The 22,983-nt window shown below is 35.3% G+C and overlaps 1 protein-coding gene across 4 annotated transcripts in view; it reads right to left on the reverse strand.

Annotated features, from left to right (window-relative positions):
* Positions 1-19,894, reverse strand: part of LOC136031246 (exostosin-1-like) — a 69,562-nt gene extending 49,668 nt beyond the window's left edge. For 2 of the 4 annotated variants that reach the window (XM_065710651.1, XM_065710654.1), the window contains exons 1-2: positions 19,804-19,894; positions 5,665-6,425 (exon numbers count right to left, since the gene is read on the reverse strand). In XM_065710651.1, coding sequence (XP_065566723.1) covers positions 5,665-6,349 — 685 coding nt within the window. In that variant the 5' untranslated portion in view covers positions 6,350-6,425; positions 19,804-19,894. Of the gene's footprint in view, positions 1-5,664; positions 6,426-19,711 lie in introns of all 4 variants that reach the window. The other 2 variants (XM_065710652.1, XM_065710653.1) reach the window with 2 other exon arrangements.
* Between the last annotated feature and the right edge of the window lie 3,089 nt (positions 19,895-22,983).

Here is a 22,983-nt window from a genome sequence, read left to right on the forward strand (position 1 = left end):
ATTACTCCCCCCCCCCAACTCCAGCAAAGAGAGCGGATCCGGTCCGGTTATGTCAGCCACCTATCTTGGACTTGTGCTTATTCTTTCCACCAAGTTTAATCCTGATATCTCCGCTTTAAGCGTTTTCCAAGATTTCCCCCCCCCTAATGACACTGGATCCAGTCGGGATTTAAAATAAGAGATCTAAGTTTTGAGGTCCTTCTAAATATGAATTTCATTAAGATACGATCACTCTTTCGTCAGTCAAAATACTTCATTTTTTCAATTTTTTTAGAATTAACCCTCCCCCCGACTCCCCCAGAGAGAGAGCTGATCCGTTCCGGTTATGTCAATCCCGTATCTAGGACTTGTGCTTATTTTTCCCACCAAGTTTCATCCCGATCCCTCCACTCTTAGCGTTTTCTAAGATTTTAGGCCCCCCCCAACTTCCCCTTCACCGGATCCGGTCGGGATTTAAAATAAGAGATCTGAGAAACCATATCCTCCTAAACATCAAATTTCATTAAGATCCGATCAATCCTTCGTAAGTTAAAAATACCTCATTTTTTTCTAATTTTCAGAATTAACCCTCCTCCCCCAAAGAGAGCGAATCCATTCCAGTTATTTCAATCACGTATCTAGAACTTACGATTATTTTTACCGCCAAGTTTCATCCCGATCCCTCCACTCTAGGCGTTTTCCAAGATTTTACATTCCACCCCCCCCCCAACTTCTTCTTCACCGGATCCGGTCGGGATTTTAATAAGAGCTCTGAGACACGGTATTCTTCCAAACTTCAAATTTCATTAAGATCCGATCACTCCTTCGTAAGTTATAAATACCTCATTTTTTCTAATTTTCAGAATGAACCCCCCCCCCAACTCCCCCAAACAGAGCATATCCGTTCTGGTTATGTCAATCACGTATCTAGGACTTCTGATTATTTTTCCCACCAAGTTTCATCCCGATCCCTCCATTTTAAGCGTTTTCCAAGATTTTAGGTCCCCTAACCCCCCTAATGTCACCGGATCTGGTCGGGATTCAAAATAAGAGCTCTGAGATACGGTATCCTTCCAAACATCAAATTTCATTAAGATCCCATCGCCCGTTCGTAAGTTAAAAATACTTCATTTTTTCTATTTTTTCCGAATTAACTGACCCCCCACTCCCCCTCCCCCAGACGGACGAATCGCGAAAACAACTATTTCTAATTTAATCTGGTCCGGTCCCTGATACGCCTGCCAGATTTCATCGTCCTAGCTTACCTGGAAGAGCCTAAAGTAGCAAAACCGGGACAGACAGACCGACAGAATTTGCGATCGCTATATGTCACTTGGTTAGTACCAAGTGCCATAAAAAAGGTAAAGATATACTAAAGAAAATTCGCCTGTTTCAGTGGATGCTTGAATAATGCAGGCTTATCTTAGTTTTGACAACATTTTTGGAGAGACTAAATGTCAGCAGGGGGGGGGGGCAAACTGGGGTCTGGGGGAAAACTGATGTCTGGGAGGGGCAGTTCCCGTTCTGTCCCATAGCAAATTATACCCCTGACTCAACGCCTTACCACGTAGTGGTCGAAGAAGTGTAACCATGTGGTTCTGGAACTACTCAAAGTTGTATATTAAAAGAAGGATTACTTATTATTATACTCACTTTTCAAATTATTTACTTGACAATTCCACCGTTATATTCTCTTCATACGTAAGATTGTGCATCCAAAGAGGAAGAAAGACAAATAAAAACAGTTCTGTAGAAAAATTCAGGTAATTCTTCCCAAAATTTTTGAAATGCATACAAACTTAGTTTATAAAACCATTTACCGTACCTAGACAAGAAATTATCTTTTTTGAAGTTTCGATCCATTTCTAAGTAAAGAGTGGCTTTTCCATATAGGGACTGGTCAAATAACTTCCTAGGCCTAAAGGCACATTCATGTTGAGCTAGCAAAAGTTTTCACAAGCATGTCGATATGCAAACCTGTCCGCTTAGTTAACCTTTTTCGTCGAAGGTACTCGCCTAGAGCTGCTTTCTTAAGTGCTACTAAATTTAATGTCTTAAAACAAAGAGTTAAAGATCTATTTCTTCTTTAAAAAAAAATACAAAAAGGAACAACACTATCTTTTGATTTTTCTATCCACTCTAAACTTATTTTTTCCTTAAATTCTTGTACGGCTTCTTCGTTCGGCTCCTTTACTAAGGGTTGAGATGCCTTATCTCCCCTAAATTTGAGGTAATTAGAAATTACATCAAAGATTAGGTTTTCAACTGAAACTAAGGAGCAACATAAAAACGAAAAGAAATTATTCCGTATAAATAAGAAAGATCATGGTAGTGTTGTTCCTAAATTAAATTTTAATCAAAAACAAGCAAAGATTAATTTAAAAAACAAAGTTTTTCAGAGGGAAGTAAAGAGCGAAGTTGAAACTTAAAAAAAAACAAAAATTATTACTACCTAGCATATCTAACATATATCAATAAAACTAGCGCAAATAAATCAATTGGTGATATTTCCCCATGTTTGTAGGATTACAGAGATCTAGCGCTTTACTGAAAATATAGAACAATATAGAAGCTTTGGTACGGTAAATGTAAACCATTTAAGGACGCTTTTAACAGTGATAAACAAAAAAAAAACAAGTTTTTTTAAATGAAAGTAAGGAGTGACATTAAAACTTAAAACGAACAGAAATTACTCCGTATATGAAAATGGCTTTTCCTCCTCAACGCCTCCCTCTTTACGCTAAAGTTTGACTCTTTCTCTTAACTCTACTTTTTAAAACAGTAAAAAACTTTAGCGTAAAGAGCGGGGCGTTGAGGAGGAAAAGCCCTTTTCATATACGGAGTAATTTCTGTTCGTTTTAAGTTTTAATGTCGCTCCTTACTTTCGTTTAAAAAACTTGTTTTTTTATTTAATTTCTGGACGTTTTTTAATTCATGCATGTTTTGATCTTGGCTCTCCGCACATAAACAATTAAAACGAAATTTATATATTAATTTTCTTTTTGGCTAAATGGCTTTCTCATAGTTGTAATCGGAAGATTTTGAGAAAAAAGGAGAGAGGGAGGAAGCCTAGTTGCCCTCCGATTTTTTGATTACTTAAAAAGTCAACTAGAACTTTTAATTGTTTTACGAACATTTTTATTAGTAAAAAATATACGTATTTTACGAATTAACTTACGCAACGAACTTCTATATTCGTATATTTTTATTGCGTATATGAGGGAGTTCACCCCTCGTCGATACCTCACCCTTTACACTAAAGCTTAAATTCTGTCCCAATTCCTTAAGAATGACCCTTGAATCACAAAGGCCGTAGAATAAATAGTTGAAATTACTAAAAATACTTTAGCGTAAAGAGCGAGGTATTACGAAGAGGTAAACCCCTCATATGCGCAATACTTTCTGCTCGTTTTAAGTTTTAATGCTGCTCCTGACTTTCAGTAGAAAAAGGCTTCTCTTATTTACTTTTTCATTGTTTTTTTAAATAATGCAAAAAAATCCTGCGCCCCCTTCATTGAAAGTCTCTTTCCCCGTGAGAAGTTTTTCCATGGAAAGATCCTCCAACGTAACCCCCCCTCAACTCTCCCTCCCAAACCAAAAAAAAATCCCCCTGAAAACGTCCGCTTCCCAGTAACCATTAATATATGTAAACACAGGTCAAAGTTTGTAAATTGCAACCCCTCCCACGGGGACTGCGGGGTAGTAAGTCGTCCCCAAAGACATAGTTATTAGATTTTTCGAATATGGTGAATAAAATGGCTATCTCAGAATTTTGATCCGGTGACTTTGGGAAAAATGAGCGTGGGAGGGGGCCTAGGTGCCCTCCGATTTTTTGGTCACTTAAAAAGGGCACTAGAACTTTTAATTTCCGTTAGAATGAGCCCTCCCACGACATTCTAGGACCACTGTGTCGATACGATCACCCCTGGGGAAAAAAATAAACACGCATCCGTGATTTGTCTTCTGGCAAAAAATGCGAAATTCCACATTTTTGTAGATAGGAGCTTGAAACTTCTACAATAAGGTTCTCTGATACGCCGAATTTGATGGTGTGATTTTCGTTAAGATTGTATGACTTTTAGGGGGTGTTTTCCCCTATTTTCTAAAATGAGGCAAATTTCCTCAGGCTCGTAACTTTTGATAGGTAAGACTAATCTTGATGAAAGTTATATATTTAAAATCAGCATTAAAATGCAATTTTTTGATGTAACTATTGGTATTGAAATTCCATTTTTTAGAGTTTCGGTTACTATTGAGCCGGGTCGCTCCTTACTACAGTTTGTTACCACGAACTATTTGATTAAAGTAAAGCATTTTTAGATTGCTGATTTATTTTTTTCGTTTAATTTGGCATCACTTCTGTACGAGGTCAGTTCAATGACTGACTGTCGTTTGGGATCTGAAATGGGCATTTCATGATTTAATTTTTAGACAATTTCAATGTGAAGGAATCTTATTAGCACTAAGACTACACACTCGCTTTAGAATTTGTATCACAACTTGAAATTCTCCGTTTTTTAGAGAGAAAAAGCTGGATTTCCAGAGTTCAGATTACGGTTGATATTTTCTTCATTTCGAATAATACTAGGTGAAACCAAGATGTTATTTGATAAATCAATACATTATTTTGTATGCTGTTTGATGAATTTAAACATATAATTTTTATACCTAAGTTTTTAAGATAATTTTAATTGTATACTGAAAATTGCTGATATCACAGCTCCTGTTAGACTATGAAAAGCATTATAGATTAGCTTGTTGTTGTGAGGCTTTTACTCCTCATTTACTTTTGACTCCTAAATCAATATTCTTGTTTTTTATACTTGGCTTCTGTGTTTTTAGTAAAGCGCTAGTTTTCTGTAATCCTGCAAACATAGGGAAATATCACCAGTTGATTTATTTGAACTAGTTTCATTGATACATGTTAGATAGGCTGGGAAGTAATGATTTTTGTTCGTTTTAAACTTGGCAAGATTAGACAGGTTAGGAACAAGCATGTTGACACCTCACTGACCCTATTCCATTTGTTGCATCATGCCGAAGGTACCATTACAGGACCGTGTTCCTAAAAAAAACTTTTCCGAAATAAAGTTGAAAAGAAAGGTAAAGAGCCATACGCATAATTCTAACGAGTTTTCTAAGAGCTGAATTCAAATTGAACAGAACCAGCGTTCATCAGGCAGCCACAGACAAAGGGACGAACACACACACAAATACAAATATACTTTTTTGTAGCTTTAATGTGCTTTGAGATTCATTTTCTTTGTGACGTTTCCCTATTGTTTATTTGATCCAGTTAATCAATTTGATACGATTGACTCTTTTGAATCTGCTCTTTTTCTTCAAAGTAAAAAAAAAACTTACAGAATGGGTCGAGTGCGTGCCTGATATTAGGAAATTTTTGCTTCATGATTTAGATTCTCAAACCGGACTGTTATTTTATCAACAACAAAAAAATTAAAAAAAAAGAAAGAAAAAAAGGCTTTTTTTTGTCGTTGACAACCTAGCTTTTATCATTCAGGTTGTCTAAAGAGATAATGGCCTATTTGGTGAAAATTTTGAAGCGAAAAAGTGAGTGCTAATTGTGCGATTATATACATCTCGTAGGTATTTTAAACACAATAAAAACATGGATAAGCAGAATATGAACTATCGTTAAGCCTTTGTAACAGAAGTCTTACAAACCTTTAAAGCCAAGAAGATGGGTTTTCATATCAGGCAAATGACTGGAATAAGAATGGGTAACGTCACCTCCTTTCTCAGGATGTTCTTTATGCACAAGGGGTATGGAAACATCGAAGTCGTACCTGTAAGTCGATTCAGCCATACTAGCTTTGGCTAGAATAGCCTTACCGGTATCAAATCCTAGATCCTCATAGTAGTCAGGCCAAGTGCCTGAATATAAATTAAATACTATATGATTTTCACCACTGTTCCAGTGTTCCAAATTTAATATATAACTTTCTATATCACGGACGTAATCATTTGACAAGACGTCACGATCTAACGTATCTATGCTCAATATGAATAAACACGCTTCACTTACATTCTGAGTATAGTATTTAGACAAATAAACTGACCTTAAAATTTTTTGATACGTAGGAGTGAGAGGAAGGTCGTTGATAGTAGGATAAACGAAAACTTTAAAACCGCTTTGGCACTTGGAAAAGTTAAAACAAGATTCCATTGTACACCGTTCTCTATATTTAGATTTATAATCGCTTAAAATATTGTCCTCTATTTCTTCCATAAAGCAAGGTGGCTCTACCGACATTTCCATGGGTCCTTCTACCTTATAGCCACTAAAATAGCATAGAATCAAAAATGCGCAAGAAACTATCACTAACACATATCGTTGCTTTGCTCTCATCTCCGTCGACTATCACGTCTACAGTGAGACATTTTATCTGGTTTCTTGTCAGTCAACCTATCAGGTTCCAGCGACTCTGAAAAGAGATAAGATCAATCAAAGGTTAAAAATTGAAAGACTACCACAGATTTATCTTAATAAGTGATGATATGGGTGACAATAAATGGCTGTTTATACATAAAAAAATTCTGTTTGTTTACATGACAAATTCGATATTTGCATATTTTGTCTTGGCTCTTTGTTCTTTCTTTCATTTTTAAGTCTACAAATGATGCTCCAGGAGCGTCAAGAAAAGAAAGATTTATCCTCTCTAGATTTTTTTGCCCTCCCTCCCAAGATTTCAATAATTACCTTTTATTATATTTTCATTAAAAAAAGAAAAAAATATTGCCCCACCCCCCTTAGATTTTGAAAACTATGTTTTGTGCCCCCAACGTTTTCATAAACCGGTGCCATTTTGATGCTGTACAAAAGATTAAATACAAAATTATTTTTTTAATGAATGTAAATTTTTGAACACGAAGCTTTCCATTAAAAGTAAAAAAGCGAAATTAAAACTCTAAACAAACCAAATTTAGCTTACATAAGATGCCAGATCTAAAAAAGCCAATATTGCCGGGAATAATAAAACGATTACCGTAATACGGGTAGTCTAGCCACCTATACCTGCAGTACTACCCCAAACATAGATAATGTCATTTGTGTTTCACTGAAAACTATATAGATTACTTATACCGAAAGTTTTGGTGGGTCAATTTTTTCGTACTTTTCAGGTATTCCGACGTCAACCAAGAAGTTTGATCTGTTTCAAACCGGTTTCTCTGTCTGCATTCGGAGATAATTAGCTTAGACTCGGTGAGATAAACTACTATACAGCTATGTTTTAATTATATGTATCAAACAGTTCGTGGTAACAAACTGTATTAAGGAGCGACCCGGCTCAATAGTAAACGAAACTCTAAAAAACGGAATTTTGATACTAAAAGATACATCAAAAGAATTGGATTTTCGTGCTGATTTTAAATATATAAGTTTCATCAAATTTAGTCCATGTTATCAAACGTTACGAGCCTGAGAAAATTTGCCTTATTTTGGAAAATAGGGGGAAACACCCCCCAAAAGTAATAGAATCTTAACGAAAATCACACCATCGTATTCAGCGTATCCGAGAACCCTATAGCAAAAGTTTCAAGCTCTTATCTACAAAAAGAGGAACTTTATATTTTTTGCCACAAGACCGATCGCGAGTGCGTTTTTTTTTTTTTTCTACAGGGGTTATCGTATTGACCAAGTGGTCCTAGAATGTCGCAAGAGCTTTCCAGAATTCTCTGTTTTATTTTCCATAATTTTGTTTCTAAAGTATTTTATATTTTCATCATATTTTCATTATTCATTATGATTAAGATACTCATTATGATTAACCTAACTTCACTTCTTCAGTGAAGTCGGGATAACTGACAAGTACCATTTTTTTTCTATACTTTCGAAAGGAATGGCTTTAAACAAAAGAAAGCAGTGGCAGAAAATAATGGATTATCAGGATGGTAAAAATCGATCACAACATGTATTATATGTCGAGGAATTCTACAAAAACATTTGTGGTGATCGCCGCTCTTCATCCCCCCGCCCAAAAAAAAGGTGTAAATTTTATCAAACATTTACTAAACAATAAGTTCCAGCTTTAAGTAAAAAGTTAAAGTTAAAATGTAGCACATATTTGGTAAACTAAGCTGAATTGGTTGATAACCAGTGAGCCTTTCGGGGAGGAGATGGGGGATTATATTTTCATTTCATTTTACTTGGAAATATAGGCTTCTTAAACCGTGTTTAAACCAAAATCACGAAGAATTGTCAACCGTTTCAAATCTCAAACGGGTTCAACCTACTGTCGAACCAAAGTAGGGCAAAGGCCACTGCAATGTCTCCCTACCGCCCTTAGCCACCAGACTTTAAGAGCAAAGGTAAACTGTGATATTCAGGTATGACCCATGCGGACACATTGTCTTCCAAGCGATACCGTTGTTGCGCCTTCGATAATGCCCTATAAAACGCAAACTAGTTTTTTGTGTACAAGCAGGTGGTGGGCCAACAATTGCAAAAGTCGATTATACATAATGTATTATTGTAATCATTACTAAAGACAAATTCTCATACTATTAGAATGACTGAAAGACAAAATCCGACCCCATCCCTAAGACACGCTAGTCCAAAAAATGCAGAGAAACTATAGAAATTGGAGTTTATTTCTAAAAAAAGAACATAAATTATTTCGTATGTGGGGGGGGGCTGCCTCATCCTCGACCTACACTCATCCCGCTAAAGAAAAATTTGTACTTTAGAAAAACTTCTTATTACAATTAAACTACCTTTCTGTTTAAGGAGTCGTTCATAAAGGATTGAACCAAAAAGTGACACTATAGCACAAAGGAAGGGTAATCCCCCTCATATACAGAATAATTGCGGCTTGTTTTAATCTTTAATGTTACTCCTTACTTTCAGTCGGAAAACTTATTTTTCTATATTTAATTTCTGATCATGCCGAAAAATCCACCTCTCCGTGAAAAATGTCCCCCCAGAAAAGAACATAAATTATTTCGTATGTGAGGGGGGGGGGGCTGCCTCATCCTCGACCTACACTCATTCCGCTAAAGAAAAATTTGTACTTTAGAAAAACTTCTTATTACAATTAAACTACCTTTGTGTTTAAGGAGTCGTTCATAAAGGATTGAACCAAAAAGTGACACTATAGCACAAAGGAAGGGTAATCCCCCTCATATACAGAATAATTGCGGCTTGTTTTAATCTTTAATGTTACTCCTTACTTTCAGTCGGAAAACTTATTTTTCTATATTTAATTTCTGATCATGCCGAAAAATCCACCTCTCCGTGAAAAATGTCCCCCCAGAAAATCCTTCCACCATGAAAAATTCACCCCTGCTTAAATTCCCCCCCCCCCAAGAAAGATTATCTCTGGATTGTTCCTGCCTTAAATGTATCCCTATTAAAATTAAATCCCACTTAAAATTCTCCCTGGACAACTCTCCTTACTTCCATCTGTTTTTTTATTTAATTTCTGATCGTTTTTCAAATCATACTGAGAATTCCCCCACCCCTCTTCTATGGAGAATTTTTCATAGCAAATACCCCCCCCCCCAAAAAAAAAAAATCGTAGATTTCCCAGTAACAAATACTATATTATAAACAATGGGAAAGTTGCACAATCTACAGTCCTTTCCCCACGTGTTGAGTTTTTCGCAGAAACTTTCCTCCACACAAAAAATTATCCTTGTGAAAAACTCCCACCGCAGAAAATCTCCCCCCCCCCCAAAAAAAAAAATTCCATGTATTTCCCAATAATAAATCCTGTAAGTAAAAAGTGGACAAATTTCATATTTTACATCCCTTTCCCCAAAGGCCACCAGGGTCTTGTCATCCCCAAAGGCATAGATATCGGACCTTTTAACTATCCTGAATCAAATGTCTATCTCAAAAATTTTCATCAGATGTCAATGGGGAAAAAGTGTGGGAAGGGGGCTAGTGGCCCTAAAATATTTCCAATCACTTAAGAAGGGCACTAACACTTTTGATTTCCGGTCGAATGAGCCCTCTTTCAGTCTTCTATGACCTTTGGTTCGATAAAATCATCCTTGGAAAAAAGAGATCCGTGGCCTTTTTCCTGGCAAAAAAATACGAAACTCCACATTTTTGTAAAGAAGAGCTTGGAAACTCGACAATCAAGTTCTCTTATATGCTGAATCTGATGATATGATTTTCATTAAGATGACTTGTGCATTTTTGAGATGTTTCCCTATGTTTTCGCCAATCAGGCAAATTTTCTCGGGCTTGTAACTCATGACGGGTTACATTAAACTTAATGGATTTTACGCATTTGGAGGATTTTATAAATTTGGAAATATTAACTGTTATCAAAATCCCTCTTTTTGTTTCGGTTACTTTTGGCTCGAGTCGCTCCTTACTTTCAGTTATTTACCATGAACTGTTTGATAATAGACCAACTAATTAACTTTTTTCTACAAAATCATTTCGAGCAAAAAATAAATTTTAGAACAAATCTTTATACTAATTATATTGACTTCGAACTTTTCGTCGGGAAAGCAGGAGCACCAGAATTGCAGGTCATAGTTCCCTCTTTACTTGGTTCCTGGTAAAATTGCACTTGGCTTTTTTCCGTTTCCGAAAAATTCGGTAGGAGTGACTCGTGCTGAGAGTAACTGAATTTCTAAAAAAAAGAATTTCCTTAAAAATCGTTTTGCAAGTCTCAGCGTTGGATGATCGTCTCAAAGACAAAGGGTCCATTATTGAATTTTCCCTGGAAAATCAAGCGTTTGTTTCATAGAAAATCTTTTGCCCCACGATACATTCTTCAATGGAAAGATCCTCCCACGTAGCCAACTTCCCTGACTCCCCCCCCCCCCACCGCCAGAAAAAATCCCCCCTGGAAACGTCTGTATACTACCCAATAACCAATACTATATGTAAACCATGGGCAAAGTTCATAGCTTGCAACCCTTCCCCCGGTGGCTATGGGGGATTAAACCGTCCTCAAAGACATAGTTATTGGGGTTTTCGACTACGCTGAACAAAACGGCAATCTCAAAATTTTGATCCGGTGACTTTGGGGAAAAATGAGCGTGGGAGGGGGCCTAATTGCCCTTCAATTTTTGGTCACTTAAAAAGCGCACTAGAACATTTAATTTCCGTTAGAATGAGCCCTCTCGCAACTTTCTAGGACCACTGGGTCGACAAAATCACCCTGGGAAAAAAACAAATAAACCCGCATCCATGATCTTTCTTCTGGCAAAAAATACAAAATTCCAAATTTTTACAGATAGGAGCTTGAAACCACTAAAATAGGCTGATACGCTGAATTGATTTTCATTCAGGTTCTATGACGTTTAGGGGGTGTTTTCTCCTTTTTTGGAAACTAAGGCAAATTTTCTCAGGATCGTTACTTTTGATAAGTATAATTCAACTTGATGAAACTTATATATTTAAAATCAGCATTAAAATTCGATTCTTTTGATGTATCTATTGGTATCAAAATTCCGTTTTTTAGAGTTTCGGTTACTATTGAGCCGGGTCGCTCCATATTACAGTTCGTAACCACGAACTTTTTGATTTACAAAGCAAAGAAATTAGGCGATAAAAATGAGGAGAAAACCAATGTCTGATTATTATGAAAACAAGTTGGAGGTAAGTAAAGGTAATATGAAAGAAACGTGGAATATTTTAAGTGAGATCATGGGTGGTAAGGGAAAAGAGACCACGGCAGACATTAATTTGGAAGGATGTAACCGTGGTAATTCAACTGAAATTCTAAATAAATTTGTTGATTTTTTCTCGAATATTGGCTCCGAGGTGCAACCTAAAGTTAGTAATAAATATAATGGAATGAACTGCAATGCTATTAATGACGCCCGTGGTGAAACATTAACTATTAAATATTTCGCACGAGTGAGAAAGTTCGTAAAATTGTGCAGTCACTAAAGTCTAATTCTGCCCGTGGTGATGGTTTGTCCCTTCGAGTTATTAAAGTGACTTTAGGATATATTCTTTCCTGTCTAGTTTTCTTTTTTTTTTTCTCTCTCTCTTTTGGGGTATCCCATTAAAGACAACTAAAATTATTTCTGCTGTGTATTTGAATACAGAAGCCTGTGTTCATAGACCTGAAAGCTTAACACGGTACTTTAACATTCTCTCAGGAGCTAAGCAAGGGTACCAATGCTATCACCCCTGCTCTTCAGCATAGTAATTTGCTCTATATTGAGAAATACAACCAATTGAAGTTTACCTTTGATGCAGGACAAAATTCATGTGACCTTTACCTCGCCGATGAGATTACTATCCTTCAAAATTGCAAGAATCGCTTCTGCAAGTCATTCTTGAGATTTTATAGATACATCCCTTTGATGATCAGGATGTAAAGCTTCATTAGTTTCACCAGGTCCCCTGCCATTAGCCCCCCCCCCCGAGTCATAATTCAAGGTTCAAATGACCCAACTAAAACTCACTGAAAGTTGTTACTTGCTATCTCAGGCCATATCCTAGGAATTATGGATCTACTATTGTGATAACCCGGTACAATAAAGCGTTGTTAATAAATCAAGTCACTTTGAAATGAATAAAATCTAATTCTCGCAGTTGATTTTAAAGCAAAAGTATTTTAGTGGATCTTAGGTGCAATCTTGCTTCTTTAGCAAATATGAATGTTAAATCGTTACGTTTAGAAAAAAATAGATAATATATCGACTTATATCTTATCTAGCAATCATCTGACTATTATCCACATTTGTCTCAAATTCCATATGTCAACTAGCCTATTATATATATATATATATATTTAGACCTATGTATCTTGCAGTATTTAAATATGTTTACCTACCATAACAGGTACAGATGCATAATAAACGGCACAGATGTACGATGCTTAATTGACTGTTTCCTAACACACTACCAGATCAAACTCATTTGAAGGAGGAAGTACTTATATTAAGTAATTACATGGCTATTTCGAACTAGCCACCAAGCTTCACTCGATACATATGTGACTTCCAAACGATAGGTGATATCTTAAAACCACGACTTTCTAAGATTTTTTCTCTGGATCTCAAAACTGTGAAGATTTTTGGGTCCTACCTCACTTTCATAAATCTTCCCAGCTTGAATTTCTACATATTTTTATGTATTCTCATTAAAAGGAGCAAGTCCTCATCACTGAAAAGAAGCACGAGATTTGGACACTGTATCTTCATCGAACAATACAGCAAAATTTCACATTTTTGCAGATATGAGCTTGAAACCTCTATAATAGGGTATCAGATACAGTGAATAACCATGATTTCCTAAGAATTTTCTCTGAATTTTCACGAAATTGTGAAGTTCTTTGACTACTACCTCATTTTCATCCATATTGTCAGATTGAATTTTTCATTTTTTACTTATATTCATCGAAAACCAGGCATTCTTTTTTCAAAATTGCCCTATCGTGATTAGAGATTTTATAAGCAACGGAGCTAAAGCACATTTTTCATTAAACGCATTTTTTTATTACGTAATAATAACATTTTTATCGCATTAATAAAGTATCGTATTGCATCGCAAATGTTTGAAAAATGTATAATTAATAACATGACTTCATAGATTATAAACCTACAAAGCTAAAACACATTTTTAACGAATATGACTGAAAGTGAACCAGCTAATATAATTTTCATTGATATTCTTTGACTTTTACGGGATGTTTAATCTCTTTTTTCTTTTAAATCAGGCAATTTTTCGAAATAGCCAAATCAACATTAGGGATCATATAAAAACGATGCTAAAGCACATTATTATAAAAAAAAAAGTGAAAATGCTTAAGGAACGATATAATTGAATCTGCGAGAACGCAAACCAATGGAACTAAAGTACAATTTTATCACAAATATCTTTGAAAATGTATGATGAATAGCCTGATTGACTTCCAAGATAATAAACACCCAAAATTAAAGACCATTTTTATCAAGAAATGACTGAAAATATCAGGCTATATAATTTTCATTGAGATTTTTCTTACTTTTAGAGGGATGTTTCCTCTCGTTTCTCGAAAATAGGTCAGTTTTGGAAATTACCCTATCAACATTGGAGATTATATAAACAACGAGACTTAAACACATTTTTATCAAAAAATGAGTGAAAATGCACAAGGAATAATAAAATTGACTCGGCGAGAACGCAAGCCAATGGAACTAAAGTACAATTTTTATCGCAAATATGTTTGAAAATGTATGATGAATAGCCTGATTGACTTCCAAGATAATAAACCAACGAAAGCGATTTTTATCGAGAAATGACTGAAAATGTCAGGTTATATAATTTTCATTGAGATTCTTTGAATTTTAGAGGGATGTTTCCTTTCTTGTTTCGTTAAATCAGGCAATCTTTGAAATTGTCATATCAACATTAGAGATTATATAAACAACGAAGATAAAGCACATTTTTATTAAAAATGTGTGAAGATGCTTAAGGAATAATATAATTGACTCTGCGAGAACGCAAACTAATGGAACTAAAGCATAATTTTTATCGCAAATATGTTTGAAATGTATAATGAATAACATGATTGACTTCCGAGATTATAAACCAACGAAAAATGAGTGAAGATGCCGTCAGAGAGTGTCATCGGGGCTGGTAGATTATGCCACACTAGCATCAATTGCCAGGAGTCATCACAAGAAACGCTATCGGTTTTTTCCACTAAGTTTATGTTACGGGCCAGCAACTACATCCTAGGTTAGGCTAAATTAGATTATATGGCCTGCTTGAATATGTAAAATGAATAATATGATTGACTTCCGAAATCATAACTAATGAAGCTGAAGCATATATTTTTTATTGAAAAATGAGTAAAAATACCACTAGAGGGTGTCATCGGGGGCTGGTAGATTGTGCCACACTAGCATCAATTGCCTCAGGTCATCAGAAAAAACGCTATCGCATTTTTTCACCATGTTTGTGCCACACGACACCCACATATTGCCATGATGGCGTGAATTGACATGGTTCATTGATATTGGTAGGTTTTCGTACATGCTAGGTTAAGATAGATTAGATGGCTTGTTTGAAAATTTAAAATGAATAATTCAATCCCGAGATTATAAACCAACGAAGCTAAACATATTTTAATTCTAAAATGATTGAAAATACCGCCAGAGGGTGGCATCAGGGCTGATTGACTGTGCCACGCTTTTTCACTAAGTGTAAGCCAAGGGCCAGCCACATATTTCCATGATAACGTGAATTCACACGGTTCATTGATATTGGTAGGTTTTCGTACATGCTAGGTTGAGATAGATTAGATGGTTTGATTGAAAATGTAAAATGAATAATTCAATCCCGAGATTATAAACCATCGAAGCTAAAACACATTGTAATTTTAATATGAGTGAAAATGCTGCCAGAGGGTATCATCGGGGCTGATTGACTGTGCCATGCTAGCATCAATTGCCAGCAAGTCATCAGAAGAAACTCCATCCATTTTTTTTTCACTAAGTGTATGCCAAGGGCCAGCCACATATTCCGATAATAGCGTGAATTGACATGGTTCATTGACACTTGTAGGTTTTCGTACATACTCGGTTAGGTTAAGTTAGATTAGATGGGCTATCTAATCTAACTGAAAGTACCAAGGACACCAAAATGAAAACACATATGGCCCTCTGGATCTATTTTAAGGCTGTTCACACCTGAAAATCCAGGTTTCCTGAGAATTTTCTTGCTATAAGCATTTTTTGTTATAATTCCTCAAAAGTACAATATTGCCAGTTATAAAGCAATGAGAAACCGTGAAACTAAAAAAATAAATAGATAGTGGAACTTATTTCCTATGAATCCGACAGTGTTTTTTCATTGGTGAACATTCAAATTTACAAAATCTGTTGATTGCTATATTAATGAAAATCCATTTTGTGAATAAATGCGAGCGCATTAGATACCAAAAGTGACTATTCTGATTTGTCAGGAAATGTAGTTGTATCACCATCCATAAAGAAACCCTACTTAGACTACTTCAAAAGACGTAAATTTTCTGTTTAGCCTAACTGATTATTAAGATGGGCCTAGCTATAAAATAGACACATATTTAGTAAAAGTTCCATTGTGAATTCAAATATAGCTAACTTTATCAAAAACCCCTTCCCTCCATGATGGTTCAATATATAGCCTGAATTATAAATCCACATTAGTTTCTAGGAATTTGAGAATTCCAAAGAAAATTCAACTTATTGCAAGTATAACATAAATTTTTTATACAATATAATAAAGTAATCTTCCAAACTCACAAAAATTAAAAACTTCTTGCTGCCTTGCAAATTTTGATTTTATAATCTCAGGATGTTATACATTTTTGTAGCTGTGTATAAGAGACAGAAAGTATTAGGCCCATTTTAGTGAACCATGAATCATTTCATTAATTTTTCCAATTTTGCTTTCTGAATTTAAATCACCTTGGCCTTGGGACTAACAAATATATTTCAACCCAAGTAAGAGAATTTTTTTTTTGGTTCACTTTTGAGGTATCTGCTGAAAGACAAAAAATTATTTCCTCTATGTGTCTGAATACAGGGTCTTGTGTTCACTGACCTGAATGCCTAACATGATACTTTAGTATTCTCTCAGGAGCTGAGCAAGGGTACCAATGCTATCACCCCTGCTCTTCATCATGGTAATTGACTCTATATCCAATCAAACTTTATCTTTGATGCAAGACAAACTTTATGTGACCTCTACCTCGCCAATGAGATTACTATCCTTTAAAATTGCAAGCATCGCTTTTGTATGTCATTCTTGAGATTTTTTAGGTACATCCCTTTGATGATCTGGATGTATAGCTTCATTAGATTCACCAATCCCCCTTCCCCCAAGTCATAACTTGAGGTTCAACTGACCCACCTAACACTCACTGAAAGTTTTTACTTGTTATACTGGGCCATTTCCTAGGTATTATAGATTTACTATTGTGATAACCCAGTACAATGAAGAGTTGTTGATTTATCCCATCACTTTGAAATAAATAAAATCTAATTCTTGTAGTTGATTTTAGAGTAAAAGCATTTTAGTGGACCTTAGGTTTAATCTTGCTTCTTTAGCAAATACTGGTGTCCAGTTGTTATATTTAGACAAAAATAGATGAAATATTGACTTTATCTGATCAAGCAATCATCTGAATATTACACATATTTATCTCAAATTCCATATGTCAACTAACCTAGCATATTGCCTCTCTCTCTCTCTGTATATATATATATATATATATATATATATATATATATATATATATATATATATATATATATATATATATATATATATATATATATATATATATATATATATATATATATATATATATATATATATATATATATATATATATATATATATATATAGATATATATATATATATATATATATATATATATATATATATATATATATATATATATATATATATATATATATATATATATATATATATATATATATATATATATATATATTTTAGAGTATGGGTATTTCAGCATGATAGATTTGAAGATGAATTCTTGTTGAATTTATTGATTTGTGCTGGAAGTGGCTTATCAATAGGGATACCATCAGATGCCCCCTTTACTTCAAAGAGAAAACTATTTGCAAGTGTATTTGCTATTTATGGCAGGTAATCCTGACTTGCCAATGCCTGACTAATAATGAATCCTGACTAATAGGTAATCCTGACTTGCCAATGCCTTTTTACAGATCTCTTTCCCAAAACTAAATTCTGCTAGCTTGTCAGCTCCCCATAAGCAAAAATATTGAATGTTTTCTCTATACATAAACTATACTTCTCTATGGTGGATATCCATCTTGAAATTAGCCAAATAGTCTAAATGTTATCTGGAGATGACAAGAAAAAAGTAAGATATTCCATATACCTGACCACTCCTGCTCAATCATAGTAAAATGAAAGGAAATCTAAATAAATTGGCTCTTCAAATCAATATTAATTTGCACTTTGCTAAAATAATTAAATTTTTTCTTAATCCTGGACAATGCTATTCTAACCCCCTTTTCCCTTAATAAAGTACAGTCAATGCCCTTATCCCTACCCCTATCCAGTAGACAATCCTAATTCAATATTTCCCTTCCCTGTATATACATAGACTCAATTCAGTAGCCAACCATTTTTTTTTATTCTAATTTATACTCAAACTGTCCTTCAATAGCCAAATAGTTGGCTATAATTAGGATATTGATACATGAAGCAGTTTGATATTAGCCAAGTAGTCCAAATATTATGAAGAGATGATGAGCAGAAACAAAGATACTCCAGATCCCCACTTCCAGCCAATGACAGCAAAATGATGAGAAAAAATCTAAATTATTGGGCACTTCAAATCAATTATAATTTGTAATCTAGCAAAATAATCACATTTTTTAAACCCTGGCCATCTTTTTTCTAACACCATTTCCCTAACACTCTTCTTGCCACATTTTTCTTAAATGAAGTCAAGTCAACAACCTTGTCCATATCCTCTCCCCTGTTTAAAAAAAGAATTACTAGCACTTCTTGGCAGACAATTCTAGTTGGCTAATTCCCTTTCTAGTATAGATCAATTCAGTAGCCAACTGGTTTGTTATTTTGTATTTTTGTGCACACTTAAACTGCTTTCCAATAGCCAACTAGTTGGCTATATTTAGGATGTTTCTACATAAAGCAGTTTGAAATTAGCCAAGTACTCTAGGTATTATGTAGAGATGATGAGTGAAAAGCAAGATGTTTCACATCCTTGCCTCTGATCTATCCCAGCCAATCATGGAAAAATAATGGGGAAGAAAAAAATAAATTAATCAGAAAAGGGTTAGGTTAGAAAAATGAAACTTTCAGGGATGGGTCTAAAGGCTAAAGTATGTCCTGGGAAGGTATTTTGAGCACCTACCTCTACTCCCTCTCCCTTTAGGTCTCCTTATTTTTAAAGGTCTCCTGACCTTTAAAAATATGTGTGTTATAAAATTGAACCCTTGCAAAATAAATCTTCTGCTTGAACAAAGTACAGCAAAATTGTTTTCAGCTTCACAACTTTGCTCAATCCCAATTTATAAGGTTTTAAAGATATGCAAATACATTTCCTAAACTTGGAAAAGAAATGACATTGATATGGCTCAGAATTCTACTCAAATAACAGAAATTGCATTTTGAGAACTAAAGGCAGAGAAAAAGCAACTGGTAACTGAAAATTAAGGTAAAATGTTACTTTGTCAAAATTTCAATCAGGTATAGACCTGTCATGTAGGCAAATTTCAGGGCCCTCTAGAGGGAGAAGGAGTGAAGGTGGGTGCTTTAAAAAACCTTCCTCAGATATCCTACTTTAGCCTTTAGACCCATCCCTGAAAGTTTCATTTTCCTAACCTAACCCCTTTCTGAGATAGCCAAGAGTCACTAAACTAGAATTTTACTGACCTAATAGCCAACAGCTTGGCTAATTTAAAGATTCTAGATATATAGCCTACACTGTCATTTATTTTAGCCACCTAGTTGGTTAGACATTGTTTTCTATACACAATGTTTAGCTAAGTTTTTTTTTGCTACATATAAACTGTACTATTTTCCATTAGCCATCTGATGGTATCCCCTTGGAAAGGGGTTAGGATTGGAAAATGAAATTTTTAGTAATAAATCCTGGGCTAAAAACATTCTCCAAGAAGATATCGCATGCAACCATGTTAACTTTTTCTGATTTTTCAATCTTAGAAATTTGCTACTTGACAGGTAGGACCTAGGCTATGCCTATTGGAATTTTAACAAGACAACATTATATAGCCTACCTTAATTTTCTGTTTTCGGTACAATCTAGACAAATAATTTACTCAAATCTAAATGGATCACACATACGAGCAAGCTCCATTCATTGGCCTACCTCATGTAAATCTAAGCTTAGGCTTGAAGTATCCTAACTTGGGCCTTACGAATAGTTTCTTCTTCGTCCTTTCAGGGCAATGCTTTGACTCAGAGTTGCCAAAACTTTTTCGGACTAAAGTGTCAAATTCAGCAAAAAAGGGACACTTTTAGTGTCCTCCTAGAAAATTAGCCAGTATACTTTAAAAGTCGTCAAAAAAAAGGCTTTAAGTGGTTTTCTTGCAACTCCAGGGCCAGATATACGTTCTTCTTATCCAATTAAAAGCAAAGCAGTTCTTCAAATAAGTAAAATCCCATGTAAAGCCTCAAGTCGCCTAATACGAGAAGAAGAAAAGGAATTCAGTACAATTTCGCGGGTTCTCTCGAACCTTCGGTTGTACTAGTTATCCTTCTTCCGAAAACTCAGCAAAGTCCTGTTTTTATTATGGCATTTTCCGGCACCAGAGCCAGCTTTGCCGCTTTTTGGACGACGGTTTTCATTTTCGTCGTTTTTAGCGAAAAATTCGAAAGCGCAGTCTTATTTTTGCGTTTATCCCTTTACTGAGGATAAAGGGATGCATATCCCTTTACTGAGTCCTCCCATGGGAAATGAGTCCTCCAAGCTGTCAAGTAGAACTTATCTCTATTAGTAGAGGTTTGATTCCTAATTACGAGATCCAGACTATTTTGGCTGAACATATCTCAAAGGCTTACCCCAACTATAGGAAAATATATACAGATGGATCTGTCCAGAGGGAAAGAACAGGAGCAGGAGCATGTTTCCCATCCCTGAATTTGAAGGTCTATTCTCCTCTCCCATTGGGATCTTCTATCTTGTCTGCTGAATTATGTGCCATCCGCCTGGCCTTGGATGCACTTATAAATTATAAAATGGAATCTGAAAATATAATCTGTCTCTCCGACTCTAAATCAGCATTAGTATTGATCCAAAATATTAATAGAATTGCTAATGACAAGGATTTATATAATATTAGAAGACAGCTTCTTAATCTTAAGATCAAAGAAAATGAAGTTTATTTTCAACATGTTCCTAGTCATAAAGGCATCAAATATAATGATATGGCTGATTCTCTAGCATCAAAGGCTGCCATGTTATTTCCTAGTCCTTCCTCTGACCTCAATTCACGAGATATTATCAGGCAAAGATCCAAAGTAAATCATAGTAAATTAATGTTATCTCCATTTCATACAAGATTAAATACAATGCTATACTACCGGCTGAAATCAGGTGCCCTACTTCTAAATAATTTGTTATTTAATTGGAAGCTACATCATTCCCCTTTATGCCGAATCTGCTTTTCAGCAGAGGAAACAATCCAGCATATATTATCTGATTGCCAGGCTCAGAGTGAGGAGACTGTTGCTCTTAAGCGTTTATGCTCCTTGGCTAAGATTCCAAATACTTATACAGCTATCCTGGATTCTAACCTGTCATGGAAAATTGATCGTAAGATATTTAAGGCAGCAATTGATACCTTAAAGAAGATAAATATTGTCTAATAAAGATTAAAGCTTGAAGAAGTCAATTTTAATATCCATAGTTTTTGATTGTGCAGAAGAGAGCGGGAATGAGTAGGAAGAGCCGTATTGGTACCGACCGGCCTAGTGGCCTTAAACTGCTGGGGACAGGTAGCTCAGGTACTCGCACCTCCCACAATCAATAACAGTGTATTATTATTCATAATTGCATATATTCAGTGTTTGCAGACTGGAGGAGAATAGCGCTTTCACTGGCTAGTTAATCTGGAGAAGACGTCAAAGAGGTGAAAGGACTTGTTGTTAGTCTATATACCTCCCTACAATTTTTGGAACTGGAACTGTTTTGTGGTGTTACAGGAACGTAAAAAAAAATTGGAGTACAACTAAAATGAATGAAAAAATGTGTTGTTTAGTTTTTACGTTTTAAGCCAAAATGTCTACTCTGTACAGCGAGAAAACGAAAACGGCGATAAAAACTATCTTCACTATGAGCCTCCCCAGCCGTCTCAGCCGGAAAACGCCATAATGAAGACAGGGCTTAAAAGATTTGCACCAGCAGATCATAGATACGATGTCTATCACTGCCGACACGGCTTAATTGCCCTCGTTCCCTCTTTTCCTTCAGTAGCATTTCAGATCTTCTGCAAAATATTGTCGACCATTTCCCGCAGACTGATATCGAAAAGCGAGTGAAACGCGCTTGGCTTGGAACGTTCTTCACATCTTTTACACCTGACTTTCGCCAACACGTTTGGTAACGCTGCTCTCGCAAGAATACACAACCACAGCGTTATTTCATCCAAACATTAATGTATTCATGAGATCAATTGACTAAGAGATCAAACTTGATAAGGAGAGAAATAATGACAAGACAAATATCCCTTGTTCTGTATAAAGCTAATTTATTCTTCAAAAAACAAAGAAATGTCAAATTCTTTGCAAAAGTGACAAGACAAATATTACATGTGCTTAATCAAATGTTGAAAAAAAAGAAGAAAAAGCACAGAAAACCAAAGAAAAAGGGTTTTTGGTGTCAAGAATAGCTATGGTTTTTTGAGGACCGTTTCTCTCTGCCTACTCTCTTTCTTCTTAGAAGATGTCGACGGCGTCTGTAAAGATAATGGAAAGGCTTATTTTATCACAATCCTTTTCACCAAAAGCAGAATGGTGCACAACAAATGTCTGAGCAATTCCGAAATATTTTGCGCTAGGCCTTTGCCATCTTCGCGGCTCAAGATGGACCAAACCGAAAAACCTAGACAGGATGAAGAGACCTTTATAAGGATAAGACTGTGCTGGATTTTACATACGGTGCATTCCATGTTATGAAGGCTTACGAAAAGTGAGCAGATACAGAATGAATCGGATTCCAATTCAGAAGAGTTATACAGAGGTCCAGCTGGGTTGGTTTCAATAATAGTTTTCTGTTTCTTCTTTAAACAGTCCACCAGGTTACAGCATGTAAAATAAAACGTTTTTCACTGCCGTTCTTGCATCCGTTCATCACTTTTGCAAAAAGCACATTTCGTTAACTAGCGCTTAGTACACTGGATGTGATGTTCAGTCTATGACAGTATTACATGATCTTGACAGTTACTAGAGAATTTTCTCTTGGGTTAGACTGTACCCATATGGGACAAACAAGATGGACCAAACCGAAAAACCTAGACAGGATGAAGAGACCTTTATAAGGATAAGACTG

The sequence above is a fragment of the Artemia franciscana genome, chromosome 9, assembly GCF_032884065.1.
Source record: "Artemia franciscana chromosome 9, ASM3288406v1, whole genome shotgun sequence".
NCBI lineage: Eukaryota > Metazoa > Arthropoda > Branchiopoda > Anostraca > Artemiidae > Artemia > Artemia franciscana.